The sequence below is a fragment of the Balaenoptera acutorostrata genome, chromosome 6 (assembly GCF_949987535.1).
Source record: "Balaenoptera acutorostrata chromosome 6, mBalAcu1.1, whole genome shotgun sequence".
Classification (NCBI taxonomy): Eukaryota; Metazoa; Chordata; class Mammalia; order Artiodactyla; family Balaenopteridae; genus Balaenoptera; species Balaenoptera acutorostrata.
The window spans coordinates 112,111,688-112,135,060 of NC_080069.1; the positions used below are offsets into that span (position 1 = coordinate 112,111,688).

The following is a 23,373-nucleotide window of genomic DNA, read 5'->3' on the forward strand; positions in this document are numbered from 1 at the left end:
ATGCCTACACATGGAGGCTTGGGCATGTTGTTCAGGGACCCACAGTGTGCATGTCATACGTGTAGTTGCACATGCCCACTTGTATGTGGCAACGTGTGCGGGATGCACTTACCCAGGCCCACCTTACGGATGTGTGATGCTTTGTACACATTCTTCCCAAATCCACATATACTCATACCTGCAGAAGGACATGGCCAGATGTTCTACACCCAACCTCATATATACACGTGGTGTAATGTCCGTGCAAACGGAGGCACACACTGAGTGTAAGCTTGTTATTAAAGTGTAACAGGTACACAGAAGAGTGTGTGAATCCTGAGTGTGCATCTCTATAGATATCACAGAGTGAGCACACCTGTGTAATTAACACCCAGATCAAGAAACAGAACGTCACCAGCCCCCAGAAGGCCCCATCTGTCCTCTTCTTAGATTTTTTTTTTTTTTGGCCACGTGGCTTGCAGGATCTTAGTTCCCTGACCAGGGATGGAACCCGTGCCCCCTGCAGTGGGCCCCACAGAGTCCCAACCACTGGACTGCCAGGGAATTCCCCGTCTGTCCTCTTCTCGTCCTTTCACCCCCAAGGATAACCGTCATCCCAAACTCTCTCAACCAACAGCATAGACTGGTTCCACCTGTTTCTGAACTTCATATACATGGAATCTTTGCTTTTGATCTCTGACTTTTTTGCCCAACATTTTCTTTCTAAGATCCATCCATATTCTTGCCTTTAGTTGTAAATTGTTCCTTCTCCTTGTTATATAAGAATTGATTGGGCAGATATGCCACAGTTTATTGATCTGTTCTGTTGTTGATGGACACTTAGGATAGTTCGGGGCTATTCCAGGCGGTACTGCTCTGAACATTCTTGCACAGGTCTTTTGGTGGATGTATGCATGCACTTCTGTTGGGTATATTCCCAGGAGAGGGATTGCTGAGTCATAGGATACCAGTATACAGAGCTTTAGAAGGTACAGCCAAACGGTTTTCCAAAGTGGTTGTGCTAATTTCTGCTCCCACCAGCAGGCAAACATCTCTATACACATTCTATGTGTAGGGGTACCTGTGAAAAAACACATATCCCAAATCATGCACTCACATGCCCTGGTGCACACAGATCACACCTGTTGTGCTTGGATGTGGGCTTGTGTGTACTCCACGGGCCGTCACCTGGGCAAGCAGAGAACAGGGTGAGCTCACCGCCCCCCTCCATAGTTCCCTCCTTGCCATGTCGCTGGGCAGGGCTTATACGAAGGTGAGGGCACTGCCTTATGTGGGGTCCCTGTCTTACAGGACATCTATCAGTGGTGCGGCTCCGAGAGCAACCGTTTTGAGAGGCTGAAGGCCACACAGATGTCCAAGGGCATCCGAGACAACGAGCGGAGTGGCCGGGCCCATGTGCACGTGTCCGAGGAGGGCTCCGAGCCGGAGGCGATGCTCCAGGTACCCATGGCCCCATCCCAGGAGCGCAGGGTGGGGCCAAGAATAGGGACAGGAGGCTCATTTCTTTCCTCCGTCCAACAGGCAGTGTTGAGGTGAATTTGTTTTTCCACCAAGCTGGAAGAGCAGCTCCCCCGACAACTCCCAGACTCCCCTGAGAAGTGGGGCTGGAATCCCAGGACCTGGTACATCCCAGGGTTGTGAGCCGCACCCTCCCACTGGGAGGGCCAGGTCCTCCAGAGGAGCTGAGAAGGAGGGTCTTGGCATCTTCCGAGGGTGGGCCTGGTGCTGGAACCAGGTCAGAAAGAGACAATGGAGACCCAATCCCCTCTTTCCTCTTCTGACCATTCCTAGTAGTTTATAGCCCATTTCATCAATTGCATGATGGCATTGCCAGCCGTTGTGCTTTGAGGACATATCAACAGAGGCAAAGGTCACCGGGAAAAGGAGGAGACCACGGGCTCTGCTCCGTGCCACTTGTCTCCTGCTTGTCTGGGGCTATTGAGTTCTGGTTTTTAGGAAGAGCAGAAGGTGATTATTATGGGGAGGAGCCCGGACACCAGACATGGCTTGAGAGGGGCAGCAGCTGGGGCCATTGAGGCTGGAGGTAGCTCAGAATGGAGGTGTGAAAATAAGACTCTAAAATCACAGGGATACGGGTTTAAATTCTGACTTAGCCACCTTATAGCTGTGTGGACAAGGTACTTCTTCTCTCTAGACTTCAGTTTCCTCTCCTGTGAAATGAGAGTGATAGTCTGTGCCTCTGAGCATGGGTGTGAAGATGAAATGAGGTCTGTTAAAGGCATGTGGTGGAAGGTGTTCATAGCTCTACTTATCATTCTTAGAGGGCCAGGAGGAAATGGTAGGATAAATACCTGAAGGACTGTCCAGGAGGCAGAGGAGCACGGAGCTCCTGGAGACAAGGAACAAGGAGGGAAGGACTCGACAGGCAGCCCTGGTTGAGCTCCGCACACAGGAGACACGTCAAGAGATGCAGGATGTCTCTGGAGGGGACCTTACCCTAAGTGGAAGGTCGCTGTGGATGGACGCCCGTGTGGTCCTTGCCTGCCTGGGGAGGGAGCTCTCTCAGGAATTCAGTCCCCTCCCTGGGGGAGGAGGCTGCCAGGAGCTCACCGCCACCCCTTCTTCCATCTCTCCCTCTCCTGCAGGTGCTGGGTCCCAAGCCGGCTCTGCCCAAGGGTGCCGAGGACACAGCCAAGGAGGACGCAGCCAACCGCAAGCTGGCCAAGCTCTACAAGGTGAGCCTCAGCTGCTCTGTCCCCTGGGTCTGGGGTCAGGAGACCTGGTCTTCCTGAGCTCCGCTGCCATGGGGCCTTGAGCAAAGCATGCGTGGGGGTGGGGTGGGGGGGGACTCAGCTTCCACACGCCTCCAGTAGACACCCATCTGCTGCCTTTGCCTTCCTGCCCCAGGAGTAAGAGCATGCGAGCGACTGCAGACACATCTGTGTCACATTCATCTGTGGGGTCTTGGGCAGCACATGTTCTCTGCTGGGTCTCAGTTTCCTAGTCTGTAAAGTGGGGAGAAGGGCAGTAGAGTCAACTTTTCAGGATTTCTGGGGGTCCACAGAGGAAACTGATGGGAGTGTTGTAGGAAAATACGGGGAAGTAGTACAGAAGTGTGTGTGTGGTGTGTGTGTGTGTGTGTGTGTGTGTGTTGAGGGGCAGGCTATGGTTAATGACTTTATAATTTCTTCTTGTGATTTTATTTTTTATTTATTTATTTTCTTCTTTTTTTTGGTCACGCTGTGCGGCTTGTGGGTTCCCTTTAACCCACACCCTCGGCAGTGAAAGCGCGGAGTCCTAACCACTGGACCGCCAGGGAATTTGCCTTCTTGTGATTTTAAAAAGTGAATTGAGGCTGATCCTGAGCCAAGGAACTCTGGCCTCTGGGCCTGTGACACCCATGTTGTGCCCTAGGCTTGTTTGTGGTAAAATAACAACAAAATGAGGTGCAGATTCTCATCACCACCACAGAAAAACCACATTATTGATATTTACTCTGATACTAAAGTAATACATATGCATTGTAAATAACAGTACTGAGCAATTCTCAAGAACATAAGAAGAAAATACAAGTCAATGCAATTTCACTAGTTTAAGATAACCAGTACTATTTTAAAAATGGGTTTTAATTACAAAAGTAACAATACTCACACAAAAAAAATCAGCCTCCCCTCCTCTCCTCTCCATGGGTTACCATGGTTACATGGTTACCCTTTTGGTAAAAGAACCTCCAGATACAGCTTTCTGTGTCTAGTTACATATATTTTTCCATCTCTATTTGATATTCATGGATCCAAACTATTCATGCTTTTCTGTGGCCTTTTTTCCACTTGACGTGGTCAGGAATATCTGTCTGTAATAGAGATCCACATGGTCCTTTATAACGGCTGTGTAGTATTCTATTTTAGGAATGTAGGAATCTCAGCAGATCCCTAATTGATGGACATTAGAATGTTTCCACCTTTTCTGATTGCAAACAGTCCCTCTTTGTGCACTTAGGCTAAGTGTGGCATTAGGGGAGTTTCCCAGACATGGATTGCTGGATCATAGGCTGAATAAAGAGTCAGTGATTGAAAATACTGGTTCTTGGGAGTCCTCTGGTGGCCTAGTTGTTAGGATTCTGGGCTTTCACTGCTGTGGCTTAATCCCGGGTCCGGGAACTGAGATCCTGCAAGCCTCGGGACGTGGCCAAAAAAAAAAAAAATACTGGTTCTGGAGTCAGACTACCTGGGTTCGAATCCCAGGTCTGGTACTTTCTAGCTGTGCAGGTTACTTAATCTCTCTGTGCCTTGGTTTCCTTGTGAATAAAATGGGGATACTACTAGGACTACCATAGGGTTGTTTTAAGGATTAAAGGAGTTGTATAATTGTAGAAGTGATTAAATTATATAAATTACATAAATTGCTTAGAACAGTGCCTGGCACATAGTAAGTTTTCAATAAATGTGGAGCACTTATTATTTAGAGTTCTGATATGTATTACTAAAATTCATTCTAGAAGGGCTCCCTAGTTACCTTCACCACAGGTTTGAAAGTGCCTGTTCACCCAGAGTCTTTTCAACGCTGGGTATTGTCAATCTTTTGAATTTTGACGAGTATGGTACACTTAAAAAAAAAGTTCAATGAACTTTTATTTTAGAATAATTTTTCGGTTTACAGAAATATTGCAAAGATAGTACAGAGTGTTCCCATATACCCTTCACCCAGCTTCCCCTGAACATCTTAACATAACCAGGTACATTTGTCAAAACTAAGAAACATCAGTTCAATACTACTAACTAAACTGCAGCCTTTATTCAGTTTTCCCCAATTTTTCATTCCAGGTTCCAATCCAGAATCCTACACTGCATTTAGATCTTTTTCTTTTTCTTCTTTATTTCCTTTTTTTTTTTTTTTAACTGATGAGGTTGAATATCTTTTCACCAACTATACAGTTCTTTTCCTATGCCACCTGCATTCCTGCATTGGATCCTCCCCGTTCCCTTTCCGTGTGCAGTTTCCGTGCTACACCTGTGTTTAGGTCACAGATGTGGTTGTGACATAGCGGAAAAAGAAAAGAAATCCTGATGAGCCTCAGGGCTTGAGGGCACAAATCCTCATGTTACCCTGCAGTGTCGTTTGGGGGTGGGGGTGAGACGTGGGTCTCCCCACGTGTGGTCTTGGGGGTGCCCATGGTTAGGCTGAAGTGGTGGAGGTCACTGATGGGCTGGGCTGCCTTTCCCTTGTCCCCCCAGGTCTCCAATGGCGCGGGCACCATGTTGGTCTCCCTCGTGGCTGACGAGAACCCCTTCGCCCAGGGGGCCTTGAAGTCAGAGGACTGCTTCATCCTGGACCATGGCAAAGATGGGAAAATCTTTGTCTGGAAAGGTACTGGGGACAGGGGAAGGGCTCGAACAGGACCTCGAGTGGGAGCTCCTGCAGCCTTGCAGGAATTTAGCTCATGAGTCTAGGGAAGATGAGGGGGGCCTGAGGGTCTGAGTTGCAGCTTTCCTACTGGCTGAGCGGCCTTGGTCAAGTCACTTAACCTCTCTAAGACCCTGGCTTCCTTATATGTAAATGAGGATAAGATAATGATCTTTATCACATAAGGTTGTTGTGTGGATTAAATGCCATCATTTTTGTATAGTTCTGAGCTCAGTAAATGGGCCACAAGTGGTCGGTGTGCTTGCCGTCATCAGGCAGGACCCCTGGCTGGCCCCCCGAGAGCTCATGGTGTGATCAGCTCTGGGTTCTCTGGCCTTGGCTGTCCACAGTCTAGGAAGAAGAGGGAGGGAGGTTGGCCTTCTGCTTTCCCTGGACCATTGGATGCTGGGGCGCAGCACTACCCCCCGGCCCCTTACCCTCCCTCTGCTGACAGGCAGGCAGGCCAACATGGAGGAGAGGAAGGCTGCCCTCAAAACGGCCTCCGACTTCATCTCCAAGATGCACTACCCCAAGCAGACCCAGGTGAGTCTCGGAGCCAGGTAGGACGGTGAGGATGCGTCCATTTCGGGTGGGTATCCCACCCCAGTGTGGACTGGGTGTCTGAGGCTCCCTTGAGGACCCCTGCTGGGTGGCCCCTGTCCTCAGGGGGACCCCAAGCCAGCATATCCTGCTCTCCCCCCTCCCCTTCCAGGTCTCCGTCCTTCCTGAGGGTGGCGAGACCCCGCTGTTCAAACAGTTCTTCAAGAACTGGCGCGACCTAGACCAGACGGATGGCCTGGGCCTGCCCTATCTCTCCAGCCACATCGCCAACATGGAGCGCGTGCCCTTCGACGCCGCCACCCTGCACACCTCCACTGCAATGGCCGCCCAGCACGGCATGGATGACGATGGCACAGGCCAGAAACAGGTACCTGGGGGGCTGGGGTGGGTGTGTCCAGGCCCCTTCCTTGCTCCCTCCCTGGCATCTCTGGCCTACCCACTGCCTCCCGCTTTTCCGAAGATGTTTCTCTAAGAGATTTTGGCCACAGTTTTTGGTGAATGGAATTCTTTTTTTTTTTTGAAGATCACACATTAATTGGATTTCTTTTTTTTTTTTTTTTTTTTAATTTTTTTTTTTTCCCCTACTTTATTTATTTATTTATTTATTTTTGGCTGTGTTGGGTCTTCGGTTCGTGCGAGGGCTTTCTCCAGTTGCGGCAAGCGGGGGCCACTCTTCATCGCGGTGTGGGGACCGCTCTTCATCGCGGTGCGCGGGCCTTTCACTATCGCGGCCCCTCCCGTTGCGGGGCACAGGCTCCAGACGCGCAGGCTCAGCAGCTGTGGCTCACGGGCCCAACCGCTCCGCGGCATGTGGGATCTTCCCAGACCAGGGCTCGAACCCGTGTCCCCTGCATTAGCAGGCAGACTCTCAACCACTGCGCCACCAGGGAAGCCCGAATGGAATTCTTTTGTCTTGCTGGATTATTGCAACCAACATACCCTAAGCACCTACTGTCTTCCAGGCTCCGTGCCAAGTGTCTGAGACCCCACCCTGCCCATGAAGAGTGCCTGGTCTGGGAGGGGAGGTTACCACAGCCGCAGCTGGCTGCTTAGACCTGTGTGGTCAGTGGAAGATGGGAGGTGCACAGGGATTATGGGAACACAGGAAGGGCAGTGAAGGTGGGTGGTTGGGGCAGTCTTCACAGAGATGGGGACCTTTTGGTTGGGCCTCAGAGTATGAGTAGGAGTTTGCTGCCAGAGAAGAAGAGTAGGTATTCCAGGCAGGGAGCTGTCCTGGGAGCCTGGTGCTGATGGCATCCTCAAGGAGGGGCCTTGAATTCCGTGTCCAGGGGTGTGGACTTGATCCTGTAACCATTAGGTGCTAGTGAGGGTTTTTTTTTTCTTTTTCTTTTTTTTAAAGGCAGAAATGTGACAGGCTCAGTTCTGTGCTTCCAAAACTCACGGTGTAAATGAATTTAGAGACAGGATAATGATGGTAGAGACTTCATGAGGAGGTTATAATAGTCTAGGGAAGAGATAATGACCTTGAGACCAGGAGGGTCACAGTGAAGATGGAGAAGTGTGGGGGGATGGAATTCAGAGATGTTTATGAAGTAGAATCTGCTTCAGGCAAACACTGATTCCATCCTACATAATAGAAATAACAAAAGTGTTAATTTTTATTTATTATTGTTTTTGTCATTGGTGTTATTATTTTTCATTCATCACTCGTTCATGACTTCAGTGGGAGGGGAAGATGCAATGAAAAGGATCAGGATAGGGCAGTGTGGAAAGAGCCCTGGCAGCTCAGCTGTGTGACCTCGGGCAAGTTACTTAACCTCTTTGAACCTCACTTTCCTCACCTGTAAAATGAGGCTTAGCCCACTCCATCACCTTCGAGAATTTTCAAAGTCCAGCGATTGTTTCCCGGGACTTGCAGCACCACCAGGTGGCGCTGCAGGGCTTTGTGACCACTTTGAAAACCGTGTTACTGGAGCCCTGCAAAGAGATCTGCCAGCAGGAGTCATTCTGAGGTCACTTAGTGATGGCCCTGCCTCTGCAGGTGATCTATAAAATCCAGACAACTTAATAATGATACAGATAATGGCAACATTAATAATAAAATAATAATAGTTCTAATAATTAAGAGTAGCTGCCATCTGTAGAGCCATTACCCTGTGCCAGGCACTGTGCTAGACTTTCATGAATAGACCAACATCCTTTATTAGTCCCATACTGAGGCTCATAGACAGTAAGCAAGTTGTCCAAGGCTGCACAACCTCTAAGGGGGTGGATCCTGATTTGGATCCAGGTCATTCGTTGATTTGTACCCTTAGCCTGTGTTACACTGTGTAACCCGTGTAACACCCACTAAACCCATTTTGCAAATACCATCATGCAGGTCCAGTCCCTGTGCTGATGTCTACAAGGAGGAAGTACAGGGTGGGGCAGGGGTGCAGTATAAGGATCTAGAGCAGGAAACCTGCGTTTGAATCCTAGTGGCTCTGTGATTTGGGCAAATTATTCAACTTTAGTCTGAGTCCGAGTGCAGTCGTGTTTTGTAACCACTACCTACCACTCTGTGGTTTCTCAGCTGGTCTGAGTTGGGGACTGGGGGTGCTGCACTGTGTCTGAGCCCAGCTTTGCTCTGGTAGATCTGGAGAATTGAAGGCTCCAACAAAGTGCCCGTGGACCCTGCCACGTATGGACAGTTCTACGGCGGTGACAGCTACATCATTCTGTACAACTACCGTCATGGCGGCCGTCAGGGACAGATCATCTACAACTGGTGAGGGTCTGGGGCCCTGTGCTGTGGGGCGAGCATGGGCGCAAGGAGGGATGTGAACAGGGCTGAGGGAAGCCTGCGAGTGTGTGGACCTGAGCCGGGGCAGCCACCCTCCACTGGGAAAGGCTCTCGTCCACAGGGCAACACCGCTCGTCTTTTTTCTCTAAACAAATTTTAAACTATTCTCATAAAAGCATTACATGTCCATTATAGGAGACATGGGGACTAGGGAGAAACAAACAAACAGAAAATCTCTCCCACAATCCCACTCTAAGTACTGTTCATCCTCCCATGTTTTCTAATGAAAAATTATTAATTCTTTAAAAATAGATAATACATTCACGAGTCGAGGATCAAAACAGAATAAAAACGCATGTATTGAGAAAGCTTGTCCCCATTCTGTCCCTCCCCACCTTGCTCTATGACCCCCACCCCTCCATGGATGCCCACTTTCATTAGTTTCTTGTATACTCTTCCAGTAATTTTTGATGCAAATATAAGAAAATCTCACCCTATATTCCTAGTTCTTTTCCTTCCTTACAAAAGATAGCAAACTATGTATTTTGTCCTGCGCTTTGCTTTTTTTCACTTAATACTTCCTGGAGCTTAGTCTCTGTCAGTACATAAAGAACTTCCTCACTCCTTTTTACAGCTGCATAATATTCCATCACGTGGCTATCCTGTAGTTTATTTAACAAATGCCCTGCTGTTGCATACTTGGGTTGATTCCAGACTTTTGCTATTACAAGCATTGCTGTGATTAGTAACCTTAAACAAACATCAGTTTGAATGTATAGAGAAATATGTTTGCAGTAAGTTCCCAGAAGTGGGATTGCTGGGTCAAACAGTAAATGCACTTGTCATTTTGATAGATAGCACCCAGTTTCCATAGATAGAGTTTGTAGTATTTGCATTCTCACCCGCAACAAATGAGAGTGTCTGTTTCCCCACGGTCTCACCAGTGGACTGTGTTATCAAACTTTTGCTGTTTGTCAACCTTATAGTTTATGAAATGGTATCTCAGTATAGTATTTTTCTTTTTTCATTTCGTTTCTCTTATATGCGATCTCAAACTTTTTGAAGATTGACGGTTAGGTTTCTTTTTTTTTAAACTTTTTATTTTGAAATGACTTGCTGAAAAGTTGCAAAAATACTACAGACAGTTCCCATATACCCATTACACAGCTCCCTCTATGATCATGTCTTACTTAACCATAGTTCAAGTTTCAAAACTGGGAAATTAACATTATTACAATACTATTTACTAATCTATAGACCTTACTTGAATCTCACCAGTTCTCCCACTAATATCCTTTTTCTGGTCTAAGATCTAACCCAGGATCTCACATGCCATTTAGTCATCACGTCTCCTTAGTGGCTTTTAATCATGTCTTTGATCTGTGACAGTTCCTCAGTCTTTACTCTTTTTTTTTTAAAATAAATTTATTTATTTTATTTATTTATTTTTGGCTGCGTTGGGTCTTCGTTGCTGCACGCAGGCTTTCTCTAGTTGCGACGAGTGGGGGCTACTCTTCGTTGCAGTACACGGGCTTCTCATTGCGGTGGCTTCTCTTGTTGCAGAGCACAGGCTCTAGGCGCACGGGCTTCAGTAGTTGTGGCGCATGGGCTTAGTTGCTCCACAACATGTGGGATCTTCCTGGACCAGGGCTCGAACCTGTGTCCCCTGCATTGGCAGGCGGATTCTTAACCACTGCACCACCAGGGAAGCCCTCAGTCTTTACTCTTCTTTCACAACCTTGATACTTTGGAAGAGCACTAGTCTTATTCTGTAGAATGCCTCTCAATTTGACAACCTCAGACTTCTTTTTTTTTTTAACGTCTTTATTGGAGTATAATTGCTTTAAAATGGTGTATTAGTTTCTGCTTTATAACAAAGTGAATCAGTTATACATATACATATGTCCCCATATCTCTTCCCTCTTGTGTCTCCCTCCCTTCCACCCTCCCTATCCCACCCCTCTAGGTGGTCACAAAGCACCAAGCTGATCTACCTGTGCTATGCAGCTGCTTCCCACTAGCTATCTATTTTATGTTTGGTAGTGTATATATGTCCATGCCACTCTCTCACTTTGTCCCAGCTTACCCGTCCCCCTCCCCGTATCCTCAAGTCCATTCTCTAGTAGGTCTGTGTCTTTATTCCTGTCTTGCCCCTAGGTACTTCATGACAATTTTTCTTTTTTTTTTTTTTTTTTTTAGATTCCATATATATGTGTTAGCATACAGTATTTGTTTTTCTCTTTCTGACTTACTTCATTCTGTATGACAGACTCTAGGTCCATCCACCTCACTACAAATGACCCAATTTCATTCCTTTTTATGGCTGAGTAATATTCCATTGTATATATGTGCCACATCGTCTTTATCCATTCATCTGTTGATGGACACTTAGGTTGCTTCCATGTCCTGGCTATTGTAAGTAGTGCTGCAATGAACATTGTGGTACATGACTCTTTTTGAATTATGGTTTTCTCAGGGTATATGCCCAGTAGTGGGATTGCTGGGTCGTATGGTAGTTCTATTTTTAGTGTTTTAAGGAACCTCCATACTGTTCTCCATAGTGGCTGTATCAATTTACATTCCCACCAACAGTGCAAGAGGGTTCCCTTTTCTCCACACCCTCTCCAGCATTTACTGTTTGTAGATTTTTTGATGATGGCCATTCTGACTGGTGTGAGATGATATCTCATTGTAGTTTCGATTTGCATTTCTCTAATGATTAATGATGACAACCTCAGACTTTTAAAAGCAGCTTGAAAGAAATTTTTTTGAACAAGGTAATACACACACGGTACAAAATTCATGAGAAGCCTTTTTTTTTTTTTTTAATAGCTGCATCAGCACGTTGATTTGTCAGATTGTTTGCTTATACAGATAACACATGTTGGTTATGAGAAATTTAGACAGTAATAGGAAGAGGTGGGGCAGAAAGCCACCCACTGTAAATATCCCTGCAGGGCAGATTTAGGATGAGGAAGTCTGTTGGTTGTGGTCAGATCTTTATAAGAGGTGAGATGCTGAGCTGGGGGATGTGGCATGTTGGTCTGGTTCCTGGCGCTGGTTGCTTTTGAGAGAACCCCTTTTCCTCTCTGTGTCTCAGTTTCATTACCTGTAATCTGGGGATTTGTGGGTTTCTCAGGCCCAGGGTGAAAGAGAGACTCGGGGCTCTTTGCAAACCTCAGTGCTGAGTATCACTTCCCTTCCAGGCAGGGTGCTCAGTCCACCCAGGATGAGGTCGCCACATCTGCCATCCTGACTGCCCAGCTGGATGAGGAGCTGGGAGGTACCCCTGTCCAGGTGAGCCCATTGTCCCTCGGGGCCGCACCCTGGGCCCTGTCTATCTGTTCACTCATCTATCTGACTGTCCATCATTCCATTCATCCATCCATCCTTTCAGCGAACATTTATGCAGGGCTCTGACACTGCGTCTGCAGCCATGAACACACAGATCCCACCCCTGCCCTGCCCTGAACTGCTGTGATGTGGTTTACAGTCTAGGGGGGAGGAAGATATTCAGCAGACATGCAGGCAAAGGATGTACAATCACACATAACGACGTATGCAGTGAGTGAAAATGATAAGACACCCAGAGGAGCAGGAGAGGCAGTGTGGTGATATAGTTCAGAGGATGGACATGGAGCTAGCCTGCTTGGGTTTAAATCTAGTCTTCACCTCTGGGCAGCCTTGGACAGGTCACTTAGCCTCTCTATGCCTCTGTGTTCTCAAACTGGGGTTAATAACAATACCTATCTCACAGGATTGCTGTGAGGATGAAGAGTTAACATTTGTAAAGCATTTAGAGCCATGCTCGGCCCATAATAGACCCCTTATACAGGTGTGTTATGTATAACGACACATAGATCCCAAGTAGGAGCTAATTGGATTAAACAAGGCCCCCATCCAGGGAGAGGTTTTTCAGCTGGGACCTAATGGATGAGTAGGAGTTAGCCAGGCATATTCCAGGTAGAGGGAACGGTACATGCAAAGGCCCTGAGGTGGGAGGGGGCATTGGTTATTAAAGCGAGGGGAGAGTGCCATGATAGGAGTCTGGGGAGATGATCAGAGGGACCAGACCACCCAGAAGCCACAGTGAGGATGTTGACCTTGACCCTGAGAACAAGGGGACATTGCTAAAATGGTAAATGTAATGTGAAGGCATTCATGGGTTTAAAAGGTTGCTCTGGCTACAGTGTTGGGCCCTGGAGGGCAGCAGGTGGGGGAGACATGGGAGAAGGAGACAGAACCCTCCTTTCTCTGTCCTACCCTTGGAGTGAGCAGGGCTCTGGATTCAGATTCGGGGTTGGTGCCCTGAACTTTGACCATGACAGTGGGATCCTCTGGGTCCCGGAGGCTGGGTGCCGGGTGCTGAGTGGGATGATTACTGCCTTAGCTCATCCCAACATCAGCCTTAGGAGTAGCATTCTTGGCCCCATTTCACAGAGGAAGAAACTGAGAGGTTGAGGCCCGTGCCTGAATTCTCGCTGTCAGGGCGGAGCTTGGATCTGAGCTCTGACCCAAAAGTGGTGGCCCATGTTGGAAAGTGACTACAATACCCCCAACCCACACGTGCGATTGTCTTCTAGATTTAGCTAGCCAGGGTCACAACTGGGATCCGAAATGAAATGGGCACACAGGGCAGAAGCAGATGTGATATATCTTAGACCTCCTTGCCCCCTCCCTCCCACCACCAAGCCCTTGACTGCAGTCCGCTTGTGGGGTGCACTGACTGTGCAGGAGGGGTCTCTCCAGATCTGGAAGGCTCTATTCTCACCAGTCTGCCAGCTTTCATGCCTGAGGCTGACATCACCATCCTGGAAGAATGTGCACGAACAGTCCCTGTGCTTCCATTTAAGGGAATGTTTGCAAACGTGGGCTCTCTTGGTTCTTGGACTAGACTCAGGCTCAGCACGGCAGGGCCTCGTGGGAGGGGAGCGGCCGAGGCAGTGCCCGGGGGGCCTCAGGCAATAGTGCTGTGTCCGGCCTTCCTGGAACTCCTGTTCCCCTGCCAGCCCCTGTGTGCTGTAGGGTCATGCACCACCCGCGCACAGACCCAAGTGTGACGGCCTTGTTTGAGGGGTGAGCCCAGGCTGTGCTGGCTGCAGCGGGTGGCGGTGAGCCTGGTGTCGTACAGGACTGATGTTCCCACCCCCCTTTCCTGACTTGCTCTCCTGTCTCCCTCCCAGAGCCGCGTGGTCCAAGGCAAGGAGCCTGCTCACCTCATGAGCCTGTTTGGCGGGAAACCCATGATCATCTACAGGGGTGGCACCTCCCGCGAGGGTGGACAGACAGCTCCTGCCAGCACCCGCCTCTTCCAGGTCCGGGCCAGCAGTTCTGGAGCCACCCGAGCTGTTGAGGTAATACCCAGGCCCTGGACCCCAGGCAGGATTGGCCTCTCTGAAACCCCCCAGGCTTGATGGGGAGATCTCCGGGCACGGGATGGGGTGGGTTTGGCTGAGGGGTTAAGAAACAGCGTTTTGTACCTTCCTGCCCTGGCAGCAAGATTGTATGTCTTAGATTTCCCCTTGTTTCAAGAGATGCCCATTGCCCCTTGCATACCTTCCATAACGGGCAACTCACTACCTCACAGATAGTCCATTCTTCACAATCTGGACATTGTTCTTCATTACATCCCAGTTGGCTGCTATCCCTTTCATGGTGGAAGGTGCAGATCTGAACATAATCCTATTGAGCAGCCTAGAGGAGAATGGGACTATCACCTTCTTTGTTCTGGGCGCCCAACTTCTGTTAATGCAGCCCAGATTTCTAGAATCTCCTTGGCTAGCCACAGTGCACTAATGACTCATGGGAGTTGACTAAGGCCCTCAGTGCCCAAAGTCTGTGTCCTCAGCTCTGATGGGGTGTGTGCTCCTCCAAGTCCTCTCCTAAGAGCTGGTCCTGCTGCAGCGTCTCCTGGGCTATGAGGAGGGGGCTGAGGACATTTTATCTGGTTCCTGATTAATTGAGGACTGCCCTCCCAGGTGATCCCCAAGGCTGGCGTGCTGAACTCCAACGATGCCTTTGTCCTGAAAACCCCCTCAGCCGCCTACCTGTGGGTGGGTACAGGAGCCAGCGAGGCAGAGAAGACCGGGGCCCAGGAGCTGCTCCAGGTGCTTCGGGCCCAACCTGTTCAGGTGGCAGAAGGCAGCGAGCCAGGTAGGAACAAGGGGCGGAGGGGCCTGCTGCTCTCTGGGGGGGCAGCTGTTATGTTTCCCTCCCTTCTGTCTGCTTGGGGGTTTCTATACCCTCCCCCCTCTCCTGAGCACCTGTCCCCTAATGTGTGTTAATAAAAGTGACTTAGGGAATTCCCTGGCGGTCCAGTGGTTAGGCCTCTGCGCTTTTGCCACAGGGGCACAGGTTCAATTCCTGGTCGGGAAACTAAGATCCCGCATGCCACAGCGCTGCCAAAAAAAAAAAAAAGTGAGTTAGATGAAAATGAGGACTATGGTCAGTGAGAGGGAGGCGTCCAGGAGTTAGAGAAAGGACAGCTCAGTGTGGGCTGGGGCAGGTGGGGAAGTCAGCTGGAAGAGGGGTAACAATGCCACAAGCCTGCTTTGTTTCCAGAGCACGGGTCAGGAACACCTTTGTTATGCCAACCCTAGGTCTTTCCATTCTTACTTTTAAGCCCAATCCCTCCTGCTTGATGCTTAGCAGAAATGGGGAAGAGTAGTTCTGTCTAGAGCAGCACAGTCCACTGGAACCTTCTGAGAGAATGGACATGTACTATGTCTGCCAGGTCCAGTTTGGTGGCCACTAGTCCCATGTTTAGGCTAATGAATATTTAAATGTGACTGGTGGGAAAATGCAATTAAATTTAAATAGCACATGTGGACAGAGCAGGTATAGTGGAAATGATACGTGGCGTCAGGTAAGGTGGCTTTACAGCATACTAGCTGTGTGATGTTGGGTGAGTTGCTTAACCTCTCTGAGCCTCAACCGCCTCATATGTTGAGCGGGGATAATTATCCCCATCCCGCGGTGCTGTCGTCAATCTCAAACCAGAAGTAGTTCTGGCTGTGTATCCACTGCCAAGTCTTCCCTCTCTGGGCCTCCGTTTCATCACCGTCGAATCCCTCAGGCCCCTTCCTTCTTTGGCGCCCTGGGATTTTACGATGCAGGCTGCGGATTGAGAGCAGTTGGTTGTGCTAGGGCAGGGTTTGTCCCAGGGTCTAAGGAGAAGTGCTGGAGGGGGGAGGGTGGTGTCAGTTGGTAACTGGTGTGGCCTCCCCTCACAGACAGCTTCTGGGAGGCGCTGGGTGGGAAGGCCGCCTACCGCACGTCCCCACGGCTGAAGGACAAGAAGATGGATGTCCACCCTCCTCGCCTCTTCGCCTGCTCCAACAGGATCGGGCGTTTTGTGGTGAGTCCCGGCGGAGGGCGGAGGGCGCTCCCTCTGCTTGCCCCTTGGGAGGCGTGTTCCAGGGAGCGGAGCTGTTGCATCCACAGCAGGGGCGGGGAGAGCACCCTTCTGACAGACCAGCATAGACCCATGCAGGTTGGAGCCAGCTCTGCAGCTCACTCAAGGGGGCAGATAGAGCAGGCCTACCCGGGGGGTGGGGGTGGGGGGAAAGCGGCTTGCTGGTGCACTGTTATTAACCTCTTCCATTCCTTCCCAGATCGAAGAGGTCCCTGGCGAGCTCATGCAGGAAGACCTGGCCACCGATGATGTCATGCTTCTGGACACCTGGGACCAGGTGGGTGAAGCACGGTGCTGCAAGTCACTTTCCCTTTCTGAGCCTCCATTTCCTCATCTGCAGAATGGGCACGGTGGTACCTACCTTGCATAATCCAAACAGATGAGAGGTAGATAAAATCTCCTTGCCAACTGCAAAGCACCATATAAATGCAAATCAGACGGCCAGCGTTATTTCCCAGGCCTTAGGGGAGCGTGAACTCTTCCTTTAAATCTGTTGGTAAAGAAAGTTGAACTTTGCAGCATGTCACATGCAGGCATAAACTGTCCGGTGTCACCTAGAAGTAGACGTTGCCCTGTCCCCACGGGGCTTGCATCCTCGTGGGGGGTGGAAGTCCGTAACCCTTCCTATCAAGCTGGCCTCTCCCAGAGTTGTCAGGGTTGGAGATGGCAGCCATGCTGGGGTAAGACTCCCCTCGACCCGCAGGGCTGTTTCTCTGGCTCCCCAGTTGGAAGATCAGTACCAAAAGGTTTGCAGTTTAGCCATTCAGCTGCTGGCAACTTTGTTCCATTTAATACTTAATCTGTGCGTTCATCTGTTTATTCACTCACTCAGCCAACATTTATGAAGCACCACTGTCTTCCAGGCAAAATGCTGTGATGCTGGGAGTCCTGTGCTGGGCAGTACAGTCACAATACCTGGTGTTGAGGGGCCGATGTATTGCAGTAGGGAACACATTTGTAAATAAGCAAGGGCAAGAAAGTCTGGCATTTTATTGTCTAATACCATCTTATCAATGACATGCTCTTTAAGACATTTTAGATACACATCAAAATAAATGATACATAAAAATCAGCTGGATAGATTTTTTGGTGTAACAAGCTTGTCATAAGATTCAAGATGGTGGTAGCGGTGGTGAGTTGTTTTTATTCCAAGCCTTAGACCGTGTTGGCTCAGACACACGGAGACTGGCACATAGCAGACTCTTAATGCATATTCGTTGGGTGAAGAAACCAGTGAGCATATGTTAGGCTGCTCATTTGTTGAACAAGTAAATGCCCGGAAAGGGATCCTTCCTGAACTTCTAGAGAGGGGTCTCAACCTCAGTGGCTGACGGCACCTGCTTGGCAGTGTTAGTGAGTGAAGCAGGCTGAGCTGGGGAGACATGAAGGCATGGTGGAGTCTGAGGCAAACTGGAACTTGCCATTGAGTGGAGCAGCTGCTGCCCAGCTTCGTCATCCACGTGCGGGTGAAGCTGCCAGATCCTCCCCGTTTTCAAGGGAAGTTGGAAGTCTGGATTGAATGTAATCCGCTAGTCACTCAATTTGTCTAAAAAGACATTGCAGACCACCCCCCAGAGGGTGGGTGGGCCTACAGAGCAGGTTGTAGGTCACCAGTTTGCCATCTCTGTTCCAAATCCTTGGAGTCACGGTCCGTGGGCTCTGTCAGCGGAGGGGGTGTCTGGTCCGCACCTGGAACCTCCCGCTTTTCCTCCGGGAGCGCGTGGAGTCAGCACGCCTCATGCCATTTCATCTCCTGCCTCTCTTCCAGGTCTTTGTCTGGGTTGGAAAGGATTCTCAAGAAGAGGAAAAGACAGAAGCCTTGACCTCTGGTGAGGACCCAAGGGTGCCTGTGGGTCTGTGTCATGCGGTGGGGTGGAAGCAGCTTCCTGTGCGGGTCTGGGCGTTTGTGACCGTGAGGGTGGGGACTTTTGCATCCGTGGTCAGCCCCCGGTGACCTGCAGAAGGCTTAGGTCCCACCAAAAGGAAGCAGCAGCTAGGAGCTGCTTCAGATTCCCAGAATGCCCAAGGACCAAACTTGTCAGGATTTAGATGTGGGAAAGCAGATCCCTGGTAGCTGAAGTAGATCTGATTTGGGAGTGGAAACCCAAAAGCTGGTTCTTCGATATCTTCCAGTAGGGGACGGCTAGAGAAAAATGACATAAGCTTCGTGAAGCTGGAGGTTAAACTGTGACCCCTGTTCATTCCCATGTTCCTGGGCAGGGCGGTGGAGGAGTCATGTGGGTGTCATTGCCTTTAAGGGATGGTGGCGTCCAGTGCCGGGGTTGGGCACTGGGGACAGTGGGACTAAAAACCATCTTAGGCACGGAAGCACCTCTCCTTGGTGAGGGAGACCCTAAGAATTCTTCTCCTCCCTATGTGTCTGCAGCTAAGCGGTACATCGAGACAGACCCAGCTAATCGTGATAGGCGGACCCCTATCACCATGGTGAAGCAAGGCTTTGAGCCTCCCTCCTTCGTGGGCTGGTTCCTTGGCTGGGATGACAACTATTGGTCTGTGGACCCCTTGGACAGGGCCCTGGCTGAGCTGGCTGCCTGAGGAAGGCCCCACCCTGTTACTGGTCAGTGCCTTTCAGAACTGTCCATACCGCAAGGAGACCTTACAGCGAGCAGGGCCACTCCGGTGTGTGTGTGTGTGGTTGTTTTTTGTTTGTTTGTTTGTTTGCTTTTTTACAGTAGCCAAAAACAGCCCTGCAAAAATTCAGGGTCCTTGCAAAATTATCTCAAGTATTTGTGCTTTTGGAAATAATTGAATTCAATTAAAAGCTTTTTGAAGTGTGTTACCCTGCTGTGACTCAGTTTGTCCTGGTCATTGCTCTGAGAAGGGCCCGGGGCGGGGAAGCGGAAGGGGGAGGCATGGCTTCTGTCTGTGAACCAGTAAGTCAGCTTCATTCACCTCGTGTGTGAATCGTGGTCCGCTGAGAAGCAGTGAGGTGAAACGGGTATCGATTGTACTAGGGGTAAAATGCTTATGTGGAAGTCGGGAGGGAACCAGGAGGCTGGAGAGCCATCAGACTGAGATGCAAGTCTGACCCCGAGCGAAGGAGGGAGGAAGAGGGGTTGGGTGGATGCATCGTAGATGGCCGTGCAGTCCAGCAAGCTTCAGCAAAGCTTTTGGGGAGTCCTTGAGCCGAAGTAAAAAAAGAAAAATATTTAATGATAGAGTCCCATTTTTGTTATTATTTTTTATTGTAGTAAACTGTACATAACATAATATTTTATCACTTTGACCATTTGTAAATGTACAATTCAGTGGCACTAAATACATTTACAATGTTATGTGGCCGTCCCCACTGTCTATACCCAAACCTTTTTCATGATCTCCAACATAAACTCTGTGCCCGTTAAACAATAACTCCTATTCCCCCCTCCCCTCTGCCCCTGGCAACCTTTATTCCACTTTCTGTCTTCATGAATTTGCGTATTCTAGGTACCTCATATAAGTGGAATCATACATTTGTCCTCTGTCTGCCTTATTTCACTCAGCATAATGTTTTCAAAATTCATACATTTTACAGCACATGTAAAAATTACATTCCTTTTTGTGGCTGAATAATATTCCATTGTGTGTATATGCCACATTTTATTTATCCATTCATCCATCGATGGACACTCAGATCATTTCCACCTTTTGGCTATTGTGAATAATGCTGCTGTGAACCTTGGTGTACAAATATTTGTTTGATTTAAAATGTTCTGGAGCCCAAGTCAAATCAGCCAACAAAGGATTTGAAGGTCTCCCAGGGGTGGGGTGTGTCTTATCTCCCCACTACACTCAGTCATTGGGAGGCATGGCCTTGGAGCACTGTCGGCAGGAGTTCAAAGCCAGCAGCTGGACCCCTGAGTCACTTAACATTCCCTGTAGTAGAAAGTGGGCAAGGTACTACACCCTGTAACATCTGCCTGGATCTTCCTCGCTTCCTCTGGTTCCCACGAGTGTTTCTGCTGACTTGAGGTGCCCCTGGATGCTCCCGAAGTTTGCAGCCTTTGGGGTGTGGAAGAGGGACTTCCTCTGTGCCCCACTTGGTCCCCCCGACCCTGACTCTTCGCTCGTGCTCCATTTGTCACGAAGTCCCTCTTAGACGTCTCCATGAACTTACGTCTCTAAACCTTTTCTCCATGGAGATCCCAGACCAGTCCAAGGAACTGCTGGGAGACAGATCCCCTTCCCTCCCCTCTATCCTTCTGGTCTTTTCTCTCCGCGTTTTCCCCTTTTTTGTTCCATGCCACCTCCCCAACCCATCCCCATCAAGTTACAGAGGGAAAACTCCCGTTCATAGGGCCGCGGAAAAACAGAAACCAGCGTGAGGGTTTATGTGTTGGGAAGGGTGTGTGTGTGTGTTTACACTGTTGTTTCCAAAGCTGGCTGATCACCCTAATTGCCCAGGGAGTTTTTAAAACCATAAATTCCCTAGGGGCCCTACTTCAGTAGAGTCTGATTCATCGCAGAAGTGAGGAGAGTAGTGGGGAAGGAATTTCCCAGGTGAAACATGGAGCGGGGGGCGGGGCGGGAGTCAGGTCATCTCAGGCAGGGTATGGAGCTATACAGAGATGGAGCTCTGAGGGAGAATGTTGTACTCAGGGACAGACAGCAGCCCAGGGGGCTGGAGCAGAAGGTGGGGAAGCTGAGAGTTCACGGAGGGCCTCAAATGCCACGCTGAGGGGTTTGAACTTGATCTTGTAATGCCTACCTCTACTCCAAAGGGCCACTTTCATGGTCAAAGCTATCAACTTGACAAATGCAAAGTTCTGGAACAAAGGCAGCCTTTACCACCTGGAGCTTGTAGGGCCTTTGCTAGAGGAAGGTGGAGGCTTGTCCAGACAGAGCCAGCTCGCTGTGGAAGATCAAAGGCAGGTGAACCTGCCATGCATTCTTCATTTCCATTTTTTGGCATTCAAGGCAGTTTATTGGCCAATTTTGGTTAATTAGTATCTGTGGCTTCAGAGAGAGAGGTCTGCCTACTCTGAGAAAGGAAGTTGCCTGAGGCAATGGAGTTGCTTGGACTCCATATTTTTTTCTCTCAAAGACAAAATAATGAGTCAGGAACACTATCACTTCAACCACATATTTTTCTCTTCCTAACGGTTTTTTTTTTTTTTTTTAAACCCAGTGCCTGGGCCTCATGCCTAGAAATTCTGTTTTTTAATTGGTGTGAAGTGGGGTTGGGATCAGCAGTTTTTTTGTTTTTTGTTTTTTTTTCACTGCACATTTTTTTAATTATTATTTTTTTAATTAATTTATTTATTTTTGGCTGCGTTGGGTCTTCGTTTCTGTGCGAGGGCTTTCTCTAGTTGTGGCCAGCAGGGGCCACTCTTCATCGCGGTGCGCGGGCCTCTCACTATCGCGGCCTCTCTTGTTGTGGAGCACAGGCTCCAGACGCGCAAGCTCAGTAGTTGTGGCTCACGGGCCCAGTTGCTCCGCGGCATGTGGGATCTTCCCAGACCAGAGCTCGAACCCGTGTCCCCTGCATTGGCAGGCAGATTCTCAACCACTGCGCCACCAGGGAAGCCCCTTCCTAACGGTTTTTGAGAGACGTTGGATTCCATCGTCTACAGTGGAGAAGTCATTGCGAAATGCCATGACAGGTGCCCAGGGGGCGTCTCTTGGAAAGAGGTTGGTCTGGGCTTGGATCCTGCATCCTATCTTGGACAATTCAGTTCAACAGATATATATTTATGCCAGGCCGTGTGCAAGGCACTAGGGATAGGACAGAAAATTTCTGTGAGCCTCAGCTTCCCCACCTGCAAAATGGTAATATTGTATTCATATAGTACCTAACTGGAGGTGGTACAATATAGGGGTTGAAAGTGGGGCTTTGAAGTCAGACCTGGGTTCAAATTCTAGCTACACCACTAATCAGCAGTGTAATCTTACTTCTTTGTAGCTTCCTTAGCTGCAAAATGGGAATAAGGACAGAGCCTACCCAACTACGACTTTTATGAGATTATGCTTAATACAATACCTGGCACATAGTAAATGCTCAAAAATGGTAACAATGTTATTATTATTATTTGGTAAAACCAAAGAACCTAGTCCACAGCAGGACTTAGTACATAACCATGGAGGGAAAGACCCACTACACCCTGGATCAGATAGGATATTTTTGGCTATAAGCAGTGGAAAACCAACTTAAATCAAATTAAACCATAAGCACACTTATATGCTCTCATAAATGGTAGTGCAGAGTTTAGGGGGCCATCTTGGTTGACTAAACCCATTGGGTCTGTCTGGGTTTCTTGTTGATTCTCTTGGCTCTGCCACTCCCGATCTGGTAGTGAAATACCTGTAGGAGTCCTGTCTGTCACACCCATGCATGGCAATGCCCAAAGGAAAAGATAAAGGATTGTTTTGAGAAGTTCTCCCAGAAAAGGGAGGAGGAACTATCCCCCAGTCCATAGAAAACCTCTCCTCAGATCTCAGGAGCCCGTATGGGGTTACATGACCATTCTGGACCAAATCATGGGCTGGGGGATAGAATTATCAACAGGCCAGTTAAATTCATGACAGGAGCTGGGATTGGATTCCTCTTCCCCTGAGATAAGAGCTCTAATGGTGAGAAACCTAAAGTCATGGTTCCTAGGAAGGAGGAAGCGGGTAAATGGACACTGGGTAGACAGCCATTTTGTGGGAGACTTTTTTGGAGTCAGATGCTAAAAATAATAATGAACAGTAATGGTTCCTTACAGTTTTATGACGTCTAGTAATTTTCAGAGGGCTTAATTTCCAGCCTGTTTTTTTTCCAGAATCTTTGTGGGAAGATTCCCAGCCTCCATTATGGTTACTAAATTTCTAGAGCTTCCTGAAATCTGTTAGTCGTTTCAATTTCCTTTGTCAACAAACTCTGGCTATAGGGTGGATTGAAAAGGGCTGCATCCTATTCGCAAGTGTGACTCATTTAGGCAAATCCCAGCCTGATCTGAGCCCAGAGCTGCTGAAATTAGGAAAGATCTTAAAGATCATCTATCTAGTCCAATGGTTCTCGAGTCTTTGGACAGGCATGGCGGTGGGGTCAGTGCATCTCTTAAAGTTGTGTACAAATTTGTGCTTATAGCTTCCAACACTTTCTCTAAAGGTCTGAGACCCAAACAGGTGGAACTCAACTTCTTATTTTACAGGTGAGGAAAATGAGGCTCAGAAAGGAGTATGACCTATCTGAGGTCACCTTACACGTTCAAGGGTGTAGTGGGAAAAGCATCAAGAGCAGTGATTTTTAAACTGGGGTCTGTAGAATTCTATGAGGTGCTTCAGTGATTTTACAAATGTTTGATTCAAA

General features: G+C 48.8%; 1 protein-coding gene across 6 annotated transcripts in view; it reads left to right on the forward strand.

Moving 5' to 3' along the window:
* The window catches only part of GSN (gelsolin), a 56,442-nt gene extending 37,563 nt beyond the window's left edge, over positions 1-18,879 (forward strand). For all 6 annotated transcript variants that reach the window (XM_007178099.2, XM_057547800.1, XM_057547801.1 and 3 more), the window contains 13 exons: positions 1,291-1,440; positions 2,607-2,696; positions 5,196-5,328; positions 5,819-5,907; positions 6,077-6,292; positions 8,520-8,653; positions 11,875-11,965; positions 13,852-14,022; positions 14,647-14,821; positions 15,901-16,025; positions 16,282-16,359; positions 17,851-17,911; positions 18,469-18,879. In XM_007178099.2, coding sequence (XP_007178161.1) covers positions 1,291-1,440; positions 2,607-2,696; positions 5,196-5,328; positions 5,819-5,907; positions 6,077-6,292; positions 8,520-8,653; positions 11,875-11,965; positions 13,852-14,022; positions 14,647-14,821; positions 15,901-16,025; positions 16,282-16,359; positions 17,851-17,911; positions 18,469-18,638 — 1,683 coding nt within the window. In that variant the 3' untranslated portion in view covers positions 18,639-18,879. The remainder of the gene's footprint in view (positions 1-1,290; positions 1,441-2,606; positions 2,697-5,195; positions 5,329-5,818; positions 5,908-6,076; positions 6,293-8,519; positions 8,654-11,874; positions 11,966-13,851; positions 14,023-14,646; positions 14,822-15,900; positions 16,026-16,281; positions 16,360-17,850; positions 17,912-18,468) is intronic.
* The last annotated feature ends 4,494 nt before the right edge of the window (positions 18,880-23,373 follow it).